We start from the raw sequence: 16960 nt of genomic DNA, 5'->3' as shown, positions 1-16960 counted from the left end.
TCTTATAACTCAAAACAAAAAGTCAAACAACAGACATTTCTCCAAAGAAGATAGGCAAATGACCAAGAAGCTAATGAGGAGATGCTTGACATCATTAATCATTAGGGAAATGGAAGCCCCAACCACGATGGGGTACCATTTCACATCCACTAGGATGACTGTTAAAAAAAAGAAAAGAAAAAGGGAAATCGGTGTGGTGAGGATATGGAGAAATCGGACCCCTTACGCATGGCTGCTGGGAATGTAAATTGGTTCAGCTACTGTGGAAAACAGTTTGGTGATTCCTCAAAAAGTTAAACATAGAATGACCACGTAACCTAGTAACTCCACTCCTAGGTGTGCACCCCACAGTACTGGAGACCAGTGCTCAGACAAGCACATGTGCACCCCCATGTTCAGGGCACTCTTCACAATAATCAAAATGTTCACAGTAATCAAAAGACGGAAACAGCCTCAGCGTCCCCCAGTGGACAGACGATGAACATACCGTGCCGAGCCACGCAACGGAGTACTATTCAGCCGTAAAAGGAATGGAGTACTGATATAGGCATTACGTGGATGAAGCTTCCAAAGGCGCTCAGTGCAGGAGCCCTACGTGTCGCTCACTATAGGATCCCACTTATGTGAACGATCCAGAATAGGTAAATCCACAGAGAGAGTAAGCAGATTGGTGGTTGCCAGGAGCTTGGAGGAGGGGAAGATGGGGAGCAGTTGCTTAATGGGTATGGGGTTTTCTTGTAAGGGTGATGAAAATACAGGGTGCGGCGGAAGTAGCGCCTGCTTGAGTGTGGTGGGTAGGGTAATAGTATGGGTGTCATAATTTATAGTTTTAATTTGCACATTTCACCTAAAATGTCAAATGGTGTGCTTGAGTGTGATAGTGTTATGTTACAGAATTACATGCTTATGATTTTGTGATAAAAGATTTTGTAATAAAAAAGGGGTGTTATTTGTGTTGGACCCTGTATTTTGGAACCAGGTAGAGGTGGTGGTTGTACAACATTGTGAAGGTACGAAATACCATTGAACTGTTCCCTTTAAAAATGGTTACTTTTTATGCTATGTGAATTTCTTCTCAATTTTTTAAAAGAACCACAGAAAACATAAAGCTTTCACAGACGTCGTAGCCATAATTATTACTATAATAGATGCTTGGTTGATACCAGGATGTCGGGGCACTGTTGTTGGGAATCATTGGCTGCAACCATCTCCCAAGATTACTAGCCGGCTTCTTTTTTTTTTTTTCTTTGCTTAATTTCTTCACCTTTTTCACCCGGCCCTCCAATCCCCTCCCCTCGGACAGCTGTCAGTCTGTTGTTCTCTGTCGATGAGTCTGTTTTATTTGTTGGTTTATTTTGTTCATTAGATTCCACATATAAGTGAGATCATATGGTATTTATCTTTCTCTGACTGGCTTATTTCACTTCACATAATACTCTGCAGGTCCATCCATGCTGTTGCAAAAGGTAAGATTTCCTTTTTGCAGTGGAGTAGTGTTCCATTGTGTAAATGTACCACAGGTTTCTTTTTTTATCCCATCTACTGATGGACACTTGGGCTACTCTCAGGTCCTCACTATTGCAAATAGCGCTGCAGTGAACACAGCAGTACATGCGTTCTTTCAAATTGGTGTTTCGGGTTTCTTTGGATATATCCCCAGAAGTGGAATCGCTAGATCATAAGGCAGTTCCAGTATTAATCTTTTGAGGACATTCCATACTGTTTTCCACAGTGGCTTCACCTGTCTGCATTCCCACTAACAACAGTACATAAAGGTCCCCTTTTTCAATATCCTCACCGACATTTGTTGTTTTTTGATTTATTGATAACAGCCATTCTGACTGGTGTGAGGTGATATCTCATTGTGGTTTTGATTTGCATTTCTCTGATGACTAGTGACATTGAGCATTTTTTCATATGTCTTATTGGCCATCTGTTTGTCCTCTTTAGAGAAGTGTCTATTCAAGTCCTTTGCCCATTTTTTAATTGGATTGTTTGTTTGTTTGTTTTGGTGTTGAATTTTATGTTTTTATAAATTTTGGAAATTAACCCCTTATCAGATAAACCATTGGCAAATATATTCTCCCATTCAGTGGGTTGTCTTTTCATTTTTTTGATGGTTTCCTTTGCTGGGGAAACACTTTTTAGTTTGATGTAGTCTTCACTAGTTTGATTTTGGTTGTTTCTTTCTTTGTTTGTTTCCTGTGCCTGAGGAGATACATCAGAAAAATACTGCTACAAGAAATGTCCGAGATTTTACTGGCTATGTTTTCTTCTAGGATTTTTAAGGTTTCAAGTCTAACAGTTAAGTCTTTAATCTGTTTTGAGTCTATTCTTATATATGATGTAAGAAGGTGGTCTAGTTTCATTTTGGGGGGTACATATCTAATTTTCCTAACACCATTTATTGACTAGACTGTCTTTACCCCATTATATGTTTCTGCCTCCTTTGTCGATATTTTTTGACCATACAGGCATGGGCTGATTCTGGACTCTCTGTTCTGTTTCGTTCGTCTGTGTGTCTGTTTTTATGCCAGTACCATGCTGTTTTGATTCCTGTGGCCTTGTAGTGTAGTTTGATATCAGGTAGCGTGATTCCTCCAATTTTGTTTTTCTTTCTCAAGATTGCTGTTGCTATTTGGGGTCTTTTGTGTTTCCATATAAATTTTTGGGCTATTTGTTCTAGTTCTGTGAGATACACCATTCGCCTCTTGATAGGAATTACATTGAATCTATAGCTTGCTTTGGCTAGTATGGACATTTTAATGTTAGTTCTTCCTGTCCCTGAACACAGTATATACTTCCTCTTATTTGTGTCTTCTTCAGTTTCTTTCTTCAGTATCTCAATTTTCTGATACAGGTCTTTTACATCCTTGGTTAAATTTATTCCTAGGTATTTTTTTGGTACAGTTATAAACAGAATTGTTTTCTTAGTTTTCTGATAGTTCATTATTGGTGTATAAAAATGCAACTAATGTCTGGATATTTATTTTGTAATCTGCTACTTTACTGAAATTATCAGTTCTAGTAGATTTTTGGTGGAATCTTTAGGATTCCCCATCATATGGTATCATGTCATCTGTAAAACTAGCTGGCTTCTGATTACAGCTTCTCCTGTTGGCTGAGGGCAGGACACGTAGGCCAGAGATTTCTAACTCAGCTGCCTTCAGAGGCCCACCCTATTGGGATAAATGTTTGAGGTCAGCTGGGTGTAAGACAGCAGGGAGTGGTGAGGAGTAGGTGAAACTGAGCTGGACCTGCACTATCTACAGGCCTTCAAATTCAGACCCACTGCTCCAGACTGATGCTTGCCGCATCTCCATCATTCTGCCGTTAAAAAAAAATCTTCAGTATGCCATTCAGTTGCTAAAAATCCATTTCCTGTAATAGAATCTAAACATCTCTGCCTTCCCTTCCAGCACAGAGTATGAGGAAGTTTAGATGGTTCCATAAGTACCTTGAAACTAATCTTCCTCCCCACTGCACCCTGTCCCTGCCACCTGGAGATTTGGGGTAACAGGACTGAACCGCTTTGACTGTGGAAGGGGGAGGGTTCCCTCTGAACCTTTGGTTCAAGGTCGGCTCAGAGAGAAATGGTCAGCAGCTGGTGGCCCCTCTATAGAGGGAACAGTGGGCTTCTTTGCTGTCATTTTCTTGTAGTGTCAGCAACCTGAGTGCACATTTGTCTGTTTTCTCTGTTCACGGGGATGGGGAGAGAGACACAGAAGGGTCTGAAAAGATTTTTATCAGATGACAGACATGGAGAGAGGTTGTTTTTTTTGTGTTTTTAAATCTGCCCAAGCATTCAGAGGCTTGGACTCTTTCGGGAGATGGAAGCTCAGGAGGGGTGTGTCAGAGGAGAGGGTGCGGAGGAAGGAGTCTTAGTCCATTAGATCTAGGGAGTGGCTGGCACTCTTTCCTTTTGTGCCTCTAGCTCTGTGGCTGCTTGTAATCCCTCTGTACTGATGGTTTCTGAGAAGCATTTAGGATTTGGAGATCTTCGGCCAGTGTCCTTGCAGTGTGGTAACAATTCAGTGGACGTTTGCTGGGGCGGGGGGCACGGCAGGAAGAGTACAGTTGTGTGACTTGAGGGACCTGCCTAAGGCCCTTGCCCTAAAACCGACCCCCCTGACCCCCTTTCTGAGTGGCGGAGAGAACCTTCCTTCCCTGAAATCCTGCGTTCAGAAGTCTGAATTCCACATGGCTCAGCATCCGGACCACAGGAGATTGTATTGGTCCCGGGCCTTACATCCCTCTTGTGAAAATAGAGGCTTGCCTTCCACAGATCCAGGGAGTTTGACAACTGCTCCCTTAGGCAGAGTTCCTTGGCTTGGCTTACAGCACTGTAGTCATTTAGTGTTTTTGCCCTTTGGGGGGAGATAGGCTCCCACAAGGCCATACTGGCCACTGGAACCGTCTTGTGGGTGAGGTGGCTGCTTCAGCTGCTGTCCTAGGAACGCCAGGATGGCTCCCAGACCACGGTGCTTTACACCTTGGGAGACAGGGCGCAGTTCATTGCGCCAGTTCTTTCTTCCTGGGCCATGTTCACAGAGAACATCGTAGGAGTGAACACATGTGTGTGTGCCCTCTGACCCTGTCAGCCAGTTCTTGATGGGTAAGGTTAAGTTCCTGGATTAAGGGGAAGTCTCTTTGTCCCCAAGTGTGTTTTCTTAAGACCTTAAATAAAGTGACTTGAATAGTTCACGGAAACTGTTCAGACACTGAAATCTTGAAAACATGCTTTTCCATTCCTTGTGGTCTGAGAGTGGTCATGGCCCTGGCAGACAGGGAGCACAAGTAGCCCCTCGTAAGGAGGGTAAGCAGTGACCACACAGCTCCTTTCCTAGGGCGCGAATGGGCCATATGGTTTAAATGTTAAGAGAGAAGGCTCTGGAGTCAGGCTGCCTGAGTTTCAGTCCTGGCCTATTAGTTGGGTGGCCTTGGAAAATTTATTGAGTGGTGCTTGTAGTTCAGTTTCCTCTGTAAAACAGAGATGGCAGTTGTACCTACCCCATAAGGCTCTTGTGAGGGTTGGAGATAATGCCTGTCAAAGACTTGGCATAAAAATGGATGCATCGCAGGTGTTTAAGAGGTGATGGCTCCTACCATCAGTCAGTCCGTGGTAGCTGCGTGATGGAGCCTGCAGGGAAGGACACGTGGATGGCAGGAGGGCTCTGTACTTTGTGGTTCCTCTGTGATTAATGCAGACTCTCTGGTTTCTTCTGTTATCCCTTTCCTTGCCTAGTATTGATCCTCCAGAAGGTGGAGAATGGAGACCTGAGCAACAAGATTCTGAAGATCACTGATTTTGGCCTGGCTCGGGAATGGCACCGAACCACCAAGATGAGTGCGGCAGGGACCTATGCTTGGATGGCGCCCGAAGTCATCCGTGCCTCCATGTTTTCCAAAGGCAGCGATGTGTGGAGGTAAGGTCCAGAGGTGCAGGATCAGTGTTCCCCAGCTCTATTTTGGCTGTGCACACACTCAGGACTTGGAGAATTGAGGTTGCATAGACTCCCAAGAACCCCAAGTAGGTCTAAGTGACCCCTTTAGAGCAATCTACACGAATTCCCACGTTGCCAGGAGGCAGTTTCCAAAGTCTTCATCTCACAGAAATCCCCTCCAGTGCTGTGGCAAATGCACGTCTGTGCAGGACCCTCTCTGTTGGTGATGGTTCCCCAGGGAAGATGCACACAGTCTTGGGGGAAAGTGTACTCCCATCTCTGACTGCTGGGTGGTGAGGGCACTCAGTCACTCTTGGAGACCTTCACCAGGGTCACCCTGGCTTGCATAGCAATAGTAGTTCCTATTGCCGGGCTGATAAGTAGCTCCTGGGCGATAAGTATTCTTTGTGCTGTCTCTTTTTTCTTGGTGGGCTGGAAATGATTACTTCCAGTTAGCTGGTTAACCTTTTTAGTCTGTTTGTTGAATATGGATATGGAAATGGGGAAAGACAGGTCTCAAGCATGCCCCCAGAAATGCAGAGTCACAGACCAGACATGTCCCCCTAGTAAATGTCAGCCCAAGAGGTCACAAGTCACTAAAATTCTCGTCCCCAGTGATGGGAGGAGCATCTACAGAGCGAGCGAGCATCCTCGCGGCTGTGAGACAGTGGCATCACCTTGGTATGCAGGAGAGGACTGTAGGTTATCACTGTACTTCAGTCTATGAAGTTGTTGTTTCCTGTTGTGTTGTAAAGTAAACTTGGGTGTTTGTGTGTATTTTAAATAATAACATTCTTGATATTGTTATTCATATACAATAAAGTTTACCCTTTTAGGATGTATGTCAGTGGTTTTTAGTGAATTTACAAAGTTTTATACCAATCACCATACTAGTTTCCTAGGACTGCTATAACCAACTACTACAGCCCGGTGGCTTAGAACAATGGAAATTTATAGTCTGGGGACCAGAAGTCTACAATGAGTGTCCGCAGGGCCACCCTCCCACCAGACACTCTAGAGGACACTGTTCCAAATACGGGCTCTGGCTATTAAGACATGGACAGAATTTTCTAGGGCCACCATTCAACCTACTATAACCAATATCTATTTTCAGAGTATTTTTATTGCCCCAAAAGGGAACCTGACACCTGTTAGCAGTCATTCCCTAACCCGTCCTGGCAACCGCTAGCTTACTTTCTGCCTCTGTGGGGCTATTTTGGATATTTCATACAAATGGGTTCATATCATATGTGGGTTCATATCTTTTTTGACTGGTTTCTTTCATCTAGCGTCATGTTTTCAAGGTGTATCCGTGTTTTAGCATGTGTCATAACGTCACTCTTTTAATAGGTGAATAATATTCTATTTATGGATATACCACAATTTGTTTATCTGCTGTTCATCAGGTGATGGACATTTGGGTTGTGTCCACTTTTTGGCCGTGGACATTCGTGTACAAGCTTCTGTGTGAACATGTTATCAGTTTGCTTGAGTATATACTGAGGAGTGAAATTGCTGAGTCACATGGTACTTCTACGTTGAACTTTCTGAGGAACCGCCAAACTGTGTTTCACATTGGCCACACCACTCTACATTTCCGGTAACAATGTGTGAGAGCTCCAGTTTGCCACATCCTGTTCACACTAGGTACGGTCTGTCTTTCTGATTACAGCCATCCTGGTGCATAGTAAGTCGTACCTCACTGTGGTTTTGATTTGCATTTCCCTGAGAACTAACGATGTGGGACATCTTTTCATGCACTTATTGGCCATTTTATATGTTCTCTGGACATGTCTGTTCAAATCCTTTGCCACTTAAAAAATGAGGATACATATCTTTTTAAGTTGAAATACTTTTGAAATACTTTTATATATTATGGACACAAGTCCCTTATCAGATACATGATTTGCAGTATTTTCTTCTATTCTGTGGGGTTTTTTCCACTTTCTTGATAGTATCCTTTGAAACACAAACATTTGTAATTTTGAGGAAGTCCAAGTCATTTTTTCTTTGATTGCTTATGCTTTTGGTGTCATATCTAAGAAACCATTGCCTAAGCCAAGGTCATGAAGATTTATACCTGTTTTGTTCTAAGAGTTTTATAATCTTAATTCTTAAATTTAGGTCTCTGATCCATTTTGAGGTAATTTTGTATGTGGTGTGAGATAGGGGTCCAACTTTATTTTCTTGCATGTGGCTGTCTAGTTGGAGAGTATTACTATCTTAATATTAAATCTTTCAACCAGTGAACAGGGGATATCTGTCCATTTATTTAGGCCTCTAATTTCTTTCAATGATGTTTTATAGCTTCTGTATGTTGAGTCTTATTTCAACACACATTAATTACAGGGTGAAGTAACAGTTTGAAGAAAAAGAGAAAATCTCTGACCAGATCTCATTAGATTGCTCTATATACTGACACTCCACTGTTTTTGACCTACAAAAACAGCAATTTCTTATGCTTCAGGCTAATACTTTTCATTGCTTGCCCATAGGCTGATATGAGTAGTTAATATATTAACTAACCTAAGCTGCTGTTACAAAAAGCCTACAGATATGGTGGCTTAAGTAAGGTGGAAGTGTATTCCCTTTAAGGAGTAGTCCAGTTAGTCCAGGCCGGTGGGGCAGTTGTACCCTGTGAGGTCATTTGGGAACCCAGGTTCTTTCGGGGCCCTCCACGCATTGCTGTCGTCTGAATGTTTACATCTGAGTGACTGTTACTTCTACATGATAGTCTGCAGAAAAGCGGAAAGAGCGCTTATGCGTGGCAAGCAGTTTGTCTTTAATTTGGAGATGACCCAGAAGTTGGGCACCTCTCCTCTGTGCACACCCCCAGTGCCTGCTCTGGGTTATGTGGGCACCCCTGGCCCTCAGGGAGGCAGACAAATGTAGGCTGTAGCTGGACACTGGGCACCCAGCTAAACCTCTTACTGTGGAAGAAGGAGAGAATGGATTCAAGGGAACACTCAACAAACCACTTAGCACAATCAACTTCATCTTACCTTTCTTCTTCATGGGAAGACAAGACTTCTCAGCCACATGATTGTTTTCTACTTTCTGTATTCTGCTAGCCTCTTCTCCCAGCCTGACCCTGAACTCATTCAAGTTTTCCTGTCACACATTCCAAAGCTTTCCGCTGCTACAATGATTTGAGCAGAATTGCCTCTGTTATCCAGGTGCATTCTTAGTGGGAAGGGAAAACCCAAGTGCCTAATGCAGGATCTTCTCACAGTGAGAGAGATGGCAGGCGAAGAAGGGCAAGGCCATTTCAGTGTTTTGTGCATTGTGGAAGGGACAAGGCAGGACCTTTCAACTTTTACCCAAAGCGTCCTCATTCCAAGATGGACCTCCAGGTCTTGCCCTTAAACTACAGATCCTGAAAGCAGGCTTGAGGGGCCTCAGGTGAGAGGCATCTGATGATGTTATTCTACTATCTGAAGGGAGTAGCTTGGAGGTAAACTTCAATCAGCAGACCTTTGGATGAGATGTCTTAGAATTTGTCACGTGGTCTGCCCTGCCGGTTGGTCTCTAGGTTAGAATTATTCCCAGGACTTAAGCTTCCTGTCTCAGATTGGTTGGTGAATGTGGTTTGAAAAATATAATTCTCCCTGTTCCATTCCAGCTTTTTGAGCTTCCATGGTGCAGTATCTCTTTCTAGGACACAATCTATTGAACCCATTAAATGGACCTTTTATCCCTCCCTCCTCGAGCCTCCTCATCCAGGTGGCTGCAAATGATCTTGCGTCTTCGCCGGGAGGAAACCTGTGCCTGTTGCTATTTGTGCAATGCACACACACTGGGAACAGCGTTGACCGCCTGCAAATGCTTGCAGGCCAGGCTCCGTGCTGAGGGCTGTACGGGTTTGACCTCCTTTGCCTGTACGTGGGGGATGAAATGGAGACTTTTTTTGATCATTATAAATTTTTTAAATTACAGTGGTAAAATGTGTTCATGATAGAAAAGAATTAGAAAATAGAGATAAACAAATGAAAATCACCGACTTCTAAAGATAACCTGTTATTGATATTTTGGTGTGTTTATTCCTATTCACATGCTCATCCACCCATCCTTTAAAATGAGATCTGTTTATTAAGATACTTTTAAAAATATAATATCACATGAGCATATCAATAAACATTGCCAAAAATATTAATGTATGCATTACATATATGTGCTAGTAAATATGTCATCATTTTGAAAGAGGGCCTAGTTAACAACAAGAAGAATTGTATGTTACTTTACCGTTTACAATGCTTTCACATACGGTAAGTTCAGTTGTCTTTGCCAAAGATAAACAGTGTGGTTCCCGAATGTGGGGTCACGGCTGATTACCAAGTGCAGGAGCCCATTCAAGGGGCACCTGTCCTTTCAGAGCATGGACCCCTGAGTTGACAGTTATCCCTAATAAACAGGTTATTTCTAATTTAGAGGTAACACAGGTTAGTAAGAAAACAGTCCTGGTCCGGTTCAGGTATGTAGTTGCTGTGCCTCTGATGCATTTCTTCTTCAAGCTGAAAATAAGGAAACATCCCTCCCCCACCTTTGACCAAACCAAACAGTGGAAAGGGTTACTGTACCTCGGGAGGTGGCTAATTAATGACTCCTGGGTGAACTCCCTGAGGGCTTGGGGTTAGGCAGGAGGACTATTGGGAAATCACTGGCGAGGCTGGGGCTGTGGGAGCTGGCAGTTCTCTGTGGGGGAGGGGCTCCGTGGCAGTGTTTTAGCTGGTACTTCCAGGCTGCTTGAAAATGGTCTTGAAAGGCCCTCTTGACCTTTCCTCAGTCCCAGGAGAGCAATGAAGTAGGCTAAGCCTGGGGTAGATCTGCAGGCTTCTGCCCACTTCTGCTTGGGGCTCAGACTCAACTGATGTGTGTTTCTCCAGTTTCCTTCTTGGACTCTGTTCTGTGAAAGGAATACCAAGACTGCATTTGTATCGCCTACCTTCTGTTACAGAATTGAACGGGAACACTGGCAGAGGAAAACCCTCACTGGTTTAGTTCCCAGAAGGCTGGTGTCCTTCAACAAGGCTCTCTCTAGACACGGTGGGCTCTCCCCAACTCCCACCAGACACTTCCTCATTTCAGGTCTTTGCCAAGGGGAGACACAGTGTTTGCGAGCCATAGATGGTCACTTCTGGGTCGGGGGAAGTTGTTACATATTCTTTGCAACGCCCCGTGAGGTGTAGAGATGCTTGTCTTTGTTGTACAGACGAGGGAACTGAGGCTTGGAGACGTGAGCTTGCTTTCTCGAGGTCACTCCGCTGGTAAGTGGTAAAGCAGGCATTTCACTCAAGTCTGTCTCAGTCTTTCTTGAGCAGCAGTTCTCTTATTTCACTTAGCTGTAGAGCCCTTCAAGTGGAATGGAATGCCGGAGAGCAAAGAAGCAAGCCAGGCATGAGCAGAGCTGCCCTTGTTGAAGCTGGGAGGGGTGGGTGCCTGGCTCCTTCCATTCCCAGGTGGCCTGAGGCATCTCTGGGTCACCTGGGGCTCCACGCGAAAACCATCACTGAAAACCTCTTTGTGCGAGGACACAGAGAGGACGCGTGTTTGGACCTTGGAAGCGCTCTCCTGTCTTTCCAGGTGGTTAGGTTTCAGACACCAGCTGTCTTTGCCTGGATGGAAGAGAGGGGTTCTTTGGGACTTGGGCTTTTATGAAAGTCCCTCTAACCTAGGAATCTAATCAGCAGTGCTGAGAATTCTTAGAGGTCACTTGGTAGAAGCTACCCAGCATGACCACTGTCTGGGTGAGTCACATTAAAGCTTTGGCTGGAAGTATAATAGTGGTGGTATTTGGGCTTATTCTGGACACCCAGTGCACCCTGCAGGACCACCTCACCACGTACTGCCACACCCATCCACCAACTCCCTCACTGTATGAGGGCCTGCTAGGTACCAGGGCCTGGGCAAGGCCCTGGGAATGCAGATTGAAAACTACTATCCCTGCCTTCTAGGAGCCCATAGGCTAGTGAACAAACAACTATAACACATGTCAGCCTAAATGAAGTCTGAGTAGCGCCTGGGGGTGTTAGGGAAGGCTTCCTAGAGTGTCCAATTGTTTCCATCAGCCTTACTCCAAAATCTGACTCCTTGTCTAGACAGGACAAGACAAGACTTGCAACTGTCTACCAGGCTTTTACTCTGTCAAGATACATAAAGAAAACAATAGTATTTGGAGGGGGCCACTGAGGTAAAGCCACTGTCCAAGGAGACTGGCCAGGCTACACTGAGGGTCCATCTATAGGGATGCCCATGTCCAGTACGTTGGTCGGCACATTGCTGCTCTTTGGAGCCTTGCCAGGCCACTTGGGCTTCTTTCAAGGCGAGTTCATGTCCTTGTACATGCTGATCCCTGTCTCTGAAGCACTGACTCCTCCTTCACTCAGCAGTCAAGGTTTAGCCATCTCTTCCCTGTCCTCGTCCGGGTTGGATGATCCCCCTTAATGCTCTCATAGTACCTCTGTTGTGACTCATTCTCTGTATTCCAATCTATGTTTTTTCTATTCCTCTCACTAATCTCTTCATGGATTAGATCTCTATCTTCCATCCTGTATCCCAGTGCCTGGCATTGAGCTCGATGCCTAATAAATATTTAGTAGATGTTTAAACTAAATGAATAAATGGTGGTGCATTTGAATCGAATCTTGAAAGGCTATTAGACTATTAGTGTGAAAGACTATCACCAGGCGGAGAAATGGTAGAAGGGCATTCTGGAGAGAACGAATTGAAAGTGGGTCCAGGGTCCTCCATGACTTACTTTACGTACACCCTTCATACTGTGCTGCTAAGCCTATCTGAAACTTGCTTTTCTCATCTGCAAAGTGGTGATGAAACATCTTGCAGGTTTGTTGTAGGGATTCAAGATGATGTTTGTAAATAGCATAGCACCCTGCGCATGCAGGTTACCACGATAAAATAGATACTGCATTCATTTATTTTTTAATTCATAGGACTTTTTTGTTGGTTGCAAACTACTTATGTGTATTCAAATTTCTGAGGTTTGTGTTGAAAATATAAGGAGAGCCACAGTTCCACCTGTTCATGGCCTTACATTTTCTTGTCCTGACTTATTCCTGGAAGGATTGAAGGCTCCATAATTTTGTCTGGTTCTGATTGTGAATCTGTAAGTAATTACTCCATTAGCTTTGTGCTCCTCATTCTGTGACTCCCAGGGCCCGTGAGAAGAAATGCTGCACGTGGATTTGCAAGGGCAGGAGGGGACTCTGAAGGCTCACAGGTGATGATCTGCACTGTGTCCCGGTGCAGGCCACCCTGGTGCAGCTGACTCCTTTGCATGAGACAGAGGTGCCGATAAAGGATTCACTGATGGGGGCAGGAATCTATTCCTAGTGGGCAGTAAAGAGATTTTTCACAGGAAAAAAAACCCTGTTTGTTTGGCGTGGTCAGCACTCTGCTTTTGTAAAGCTAAAAAAATGTATATTGAGACTAAAGCTGAAATTTTTTTTAAACAGAAAAAAATGTGTTTGGAGGGGCTCCCCCTTCTCCCAGTTTATTACATTAACACTATCGACAGCAGACTAGCTGCGGCCCTTGAGCACTGATTTAAACACTACAGTAGCTCACTTAAGTTCATGACCGTCTTGAGAGGCTGCCAGTGTTATTGGCCCTTTACAGGTGAGGAATTTGAGGAATGCACTTTGAAACATAGTGTGCCTGACTCCAGAGGTTTTGCTTCCAGCCAGTAGGCCCCATGGTCTCCCTTTTATAACACGTTAGTATGTCTATTTTGTTAGTCTCCCTACATGCTGGAGAGAATGTGGGATGCTCAGCAAGGCCTCCTGAGCTAGTTCAGAGAAGTTGCACCTGTGGGGATTATGTGGCTCCTGTCTTCTTCCTCTCCTTAGCTATGGGGTGCTGCTCTGGGAGCTACTGACTGGTGAGGTGCCCTTCCGAGGAATCGATGGCTTAGCAGTCGCTTATGGAGTGGCCATGAACAAGCTCGCCCTTCCCATCCCTTCTACGTGCCCAGAACCTTTTGCCAAACTCATGGAAGGTAAGTGAGCCCTGGCCGGAACAAAGCTGGAGGCAGTTCACCTGCCCATCAGCACTCGATAGATTCTGGCCAGATCAGTCACTGAAAGAGGAGATACGAAGTATTAGTCACTCAAGGAGTTGGAAGAGCTGCTCCGAGATGATGTCAGCACCCTGCCATGTTCATGTCATAGATACCGTGTGCCTTCTGCCCATCCCCAGTGACCTTCGATGTCGACTTGGTAACCAAAGCCTGCTATCCAGTACTAAAGTGGCTTTCAACCAGTGCGCCACAAGAATTCTTAAAGCATGCAATACCTACTGTTTAGTCAGGGGCACTGACCTCCTTTCCCTTAAATTGTTACATAAAACAATGACAACAGCCAACACAACAATAGCTGTCCAGTGTGAATGAATCAAAATGATACCTATTTATTTTGTCAGATAGGCAAAAAAAATGTTTTGGTGTGCCACAGAATTTTAATAATTAGCTTATGTGTGCCATAAGATGAAAAAGGTTGAAAAGCACTGTGGTATTTTACTATATTACTACTTAATACAAATTAAGGAGGAATAGCACTTTTACTCCAGGACCTCTGAGTGTCTTACGTATAGAAATAAAGAGAACTTGAGAAGAAAGGAACTCTAAAAGACATGTAGTCAAATCCTACACTTTCGCAAGTGAGAAATCCTAAGTTGAGAGAGGCAAAGTGGATAGGATAGGTAACTAAACTCCATTAGTTAGGGCTGAGCTGAGAGTAGAAAGAGTTCACTTTTCCCGACTCCCACTCCAGTGCTTGGGGAAACTGAGGGCCAAGGTGTTACCTATTGTGAGGACTGGAATCATGAGTAACTTGATAAATTGTGGGAGGGAACTGCACGCAGGGGAATTTTGGACTTGCTCTTCTTGTGCCGAATCCACAGGAACTGTCGGATGGGTGCAGAAGTGCTGCGTTTTCTTTTCAAATTCACTCTTGGCGATCGTGATGTTGAGCACCTTGCTTTACCTCCCAGGTCCGGTTTGTGGACCTAAATCCCAGTCTCTGTCTCCTGAAGAATAAAAGGAGAGGTAGTTTCCTGGGAAATGACATCACACAGTATCCTAATCTTAAGTTTGCCTCTGTCCATGTATGCTTTTTGTCTGCTCACGTGCTCCATGAAGATTGCTGGAATCCCGACCCCCATTCACGACCATCCTTCACAAGTATCCTGGACCAGCTGACTACCATAGAGGAGTCTGGTTTCTTTGAAATGCCCAAGGACTCCTTCCACTGCCTGCAGGATGACTGGAAACATGAGATTCAGGAGATGTTTGACCAACTCAGGGCCAAAGAAAAGGTAAGAAAAAAAGATAAAGGCATGCACTGAATCAGTGAACCTTCTCTACTGGGGCCTCCGGACAGATCCTGGCATGACCACCTTCCTGCTTGGTTTGTGCCAACAGGGCAGTTCTTTCCTTCCTGGCTCTGCGTGGAAAGAATTCTCCAGGCCTCAGGTGTGACCTGAAATGGTATAGAATTTTTCTTTCTTTTCGGGCTATGGCAGGGATAAGTAGAGAGTCATGGATCAAAGGTCTCCTTGAGCACAACGTCTTCATTGTCCAAACTGGAGGGACAGCACCTCTGGACAAGTACCAGCGTGGTGTCACACCTTCGTACCTGGAAATACGAAAGCGTTCTAGAAAGGTTTCTTCGTTTTGCAATGGACTTCTAGAGGTTAACCTGATACAGGGATACTTCAATGTTGAGAACATTTATCAGAACATCTTGCCAGTGTCTTTTGGTATCAGAATCAGAAATAGCATATGGGCTAAAAATATCACGGGTCTGAAAATGTTTGGCATTTTTCATGTTTCTATGAAAAGGGCTGAAAGCCCAAACCAACTGGGGAGTTCAGAAACTTAGCCAAGTAGAGATCCATCTTTTTGCTTTGGTGGCCGTTCCTTCAAGGTCCCCTCCTCTCTCTATGCCCTTGGCACAGCGAGAGTCCACACAGGTGCAGCTCATGAAAGCGGCTGTGCCCCAGAGGCAGGGGCATGAGGGATGTCTGTACATAGACTTGGCTACCTTCTTTTTCCCTTTTCACTCCCCACTATGGGAATTCGGGAAGCAATATGATAATAATAGTAACTAAAATTACACATGTCTTCGTGACTTCCCAGTTCTTTCACTTGAAAGGTCTGATAAGACCTTTTCATGCGTTTTATCCAGGAGTCTTATGGCCCCTGCCACCAGCATGTAGGGCAGGTGTTGTCTTTTCAGCTCAGAGCTGAGGGGCAGTGACTTGTCTAGTAAGTAGGGAAATAGGATCTTCAACCTGGGTCTTCCGATTCCAAAACCATCCTCTTTCCAGTGTCATCATTGTTTCCCTAAACAAATGACTTAAACGTCATTTCTGCAGCTGATTTAAAAAGATGGAAGTCTTTATTCAGTGTAGCAGTCCTAAACTTCCTACTGTTTGACAAGTCCACAAACCTTCTGCAGGGGAACGGAGTGAGCTTGTGGCGCATGCTTAGGGGTCCGGGGGGAGAGAGGGTAGACCTGTACCGGCCAGTGAGCAGAATGATTAAAACAGGCTGTTCCTAGTACAAAGCTATTCGAAATAGAAGAACCACAGAGCGGCTGGCCTTTTTTCAGATTACAGCATCACTGACTCTTGGTTATTTCTTTTGATTAATGAAATTATAAGGGTACCAGCCAGTAAGAAAAATGAAAGTTGGATTTTGTCAATAAGGAGTTACTAGGAAAAGGCAAACCTGTTCTCATAAGAGCTAACATTCATAGAGTGTGTTATATGTGCCATGGTCTGTTATAACTCATTTATATGAATTCTTACATAATCTTACATAATAAGATAATAATTATCTTATGGAATACAACCCTGTGATGTCGGCGTTCTTAACTCCATATCATAGAGGAGGCCCGTATTGGATTGCCCGAGGCCACAATTCAGGCAGCTTGTTCCGGAGTTCTTGCTCTTAACCACCATGCTGCGATGCCTCTCATTACTAGGCTCATAGTTGGGCAAGTGAGGATAATGAGCTTTCTCTGTGGAGGGATTCCTCTTACATTATTGTATGTGGGAGATGGGGATTGTATACTGTGAAGTTGATCCCTGAATAGGTGTTCCACAAGAAGGGGATTTAGCATGTGTGAGGGTCTTCCAGGTATATGGTGCCATAGGCGAGTACTCTGTACATGTCCTGGTTTCCTATGTGATTCAGGTTATTCTTCAGGCTCAACCTACTGCTTCTAGGCTCTGTGACCATGGATTGGTCTCTGGACTGGGGTTTGAGTTCCCTTAAAGGAAAGGGCTTGGACTCAAACCATCCCTTAGATGGGAGCATGCAGGAGAACGGACTTAGGGAGGCTGATACTGTCTTGAACTGTTCAATTTTCCCATTTAGCAGCAAAATCAACCAATCAGTAATAACTTTTCTGAATCTTCCATATGTTTTTGTCTTCCTGATGGTGAAAACAAAGTAGTGGGACAGGGAAGCCAAGGATTTGGAAGGTGCACGATTAATC

At 44.4% G+C, this 16960-nt stretch overlaps 1 protein-coding gene across 2 annotated transcripts in view; it reads left to right on the top strand.

Annotated features, from left to right (window-relative positions):
• The window catches only part of MAP3K9 (mitogen-activated protein kinase kinase kinase 9), a 72705-nt gene that overhangs the window by 35883 nt on the left and 19862 nt on the right, over positions 1–16960 (top strand). For both annotated transcript variants that reach the window (XM_024568377.4, XM_024568376.4), the window contains exons 3-5: positions 5246–5426; positions 13307–13455; positions 14596–14771. In XM_024568377.4, the coding sequence (XP_024424145.2) occupies positions 5246–5426; positions 13307–13455; positions 14596–14771 (506 nt within the window). The remainder of the gene's footprint in view (positions 1–5245; positions 5427–13306; positions 13456–14595; positions 14772–16960) is intronic.

This window comes from Desmodus rotundus, chromosome 7 (genome assembly GCF_022682495.2).
Source record: "Desmodus rotundus isolate HL8 chromosome 7, HLdesRot8A.1, whole genome shotgun sequence".
Classification (NCBI taxonomy): Eukaryota; Metazoa; Chordata; class Mammalia; order Chiroptera; family Phyllostomidae; genus Desmodus; species Desmodus rotundus.
The sequence above is the reverse complement of the archived record's forward strand: the minus strand, read 5'-3'. Positions and strand labels throughout refer to the sequence as shown.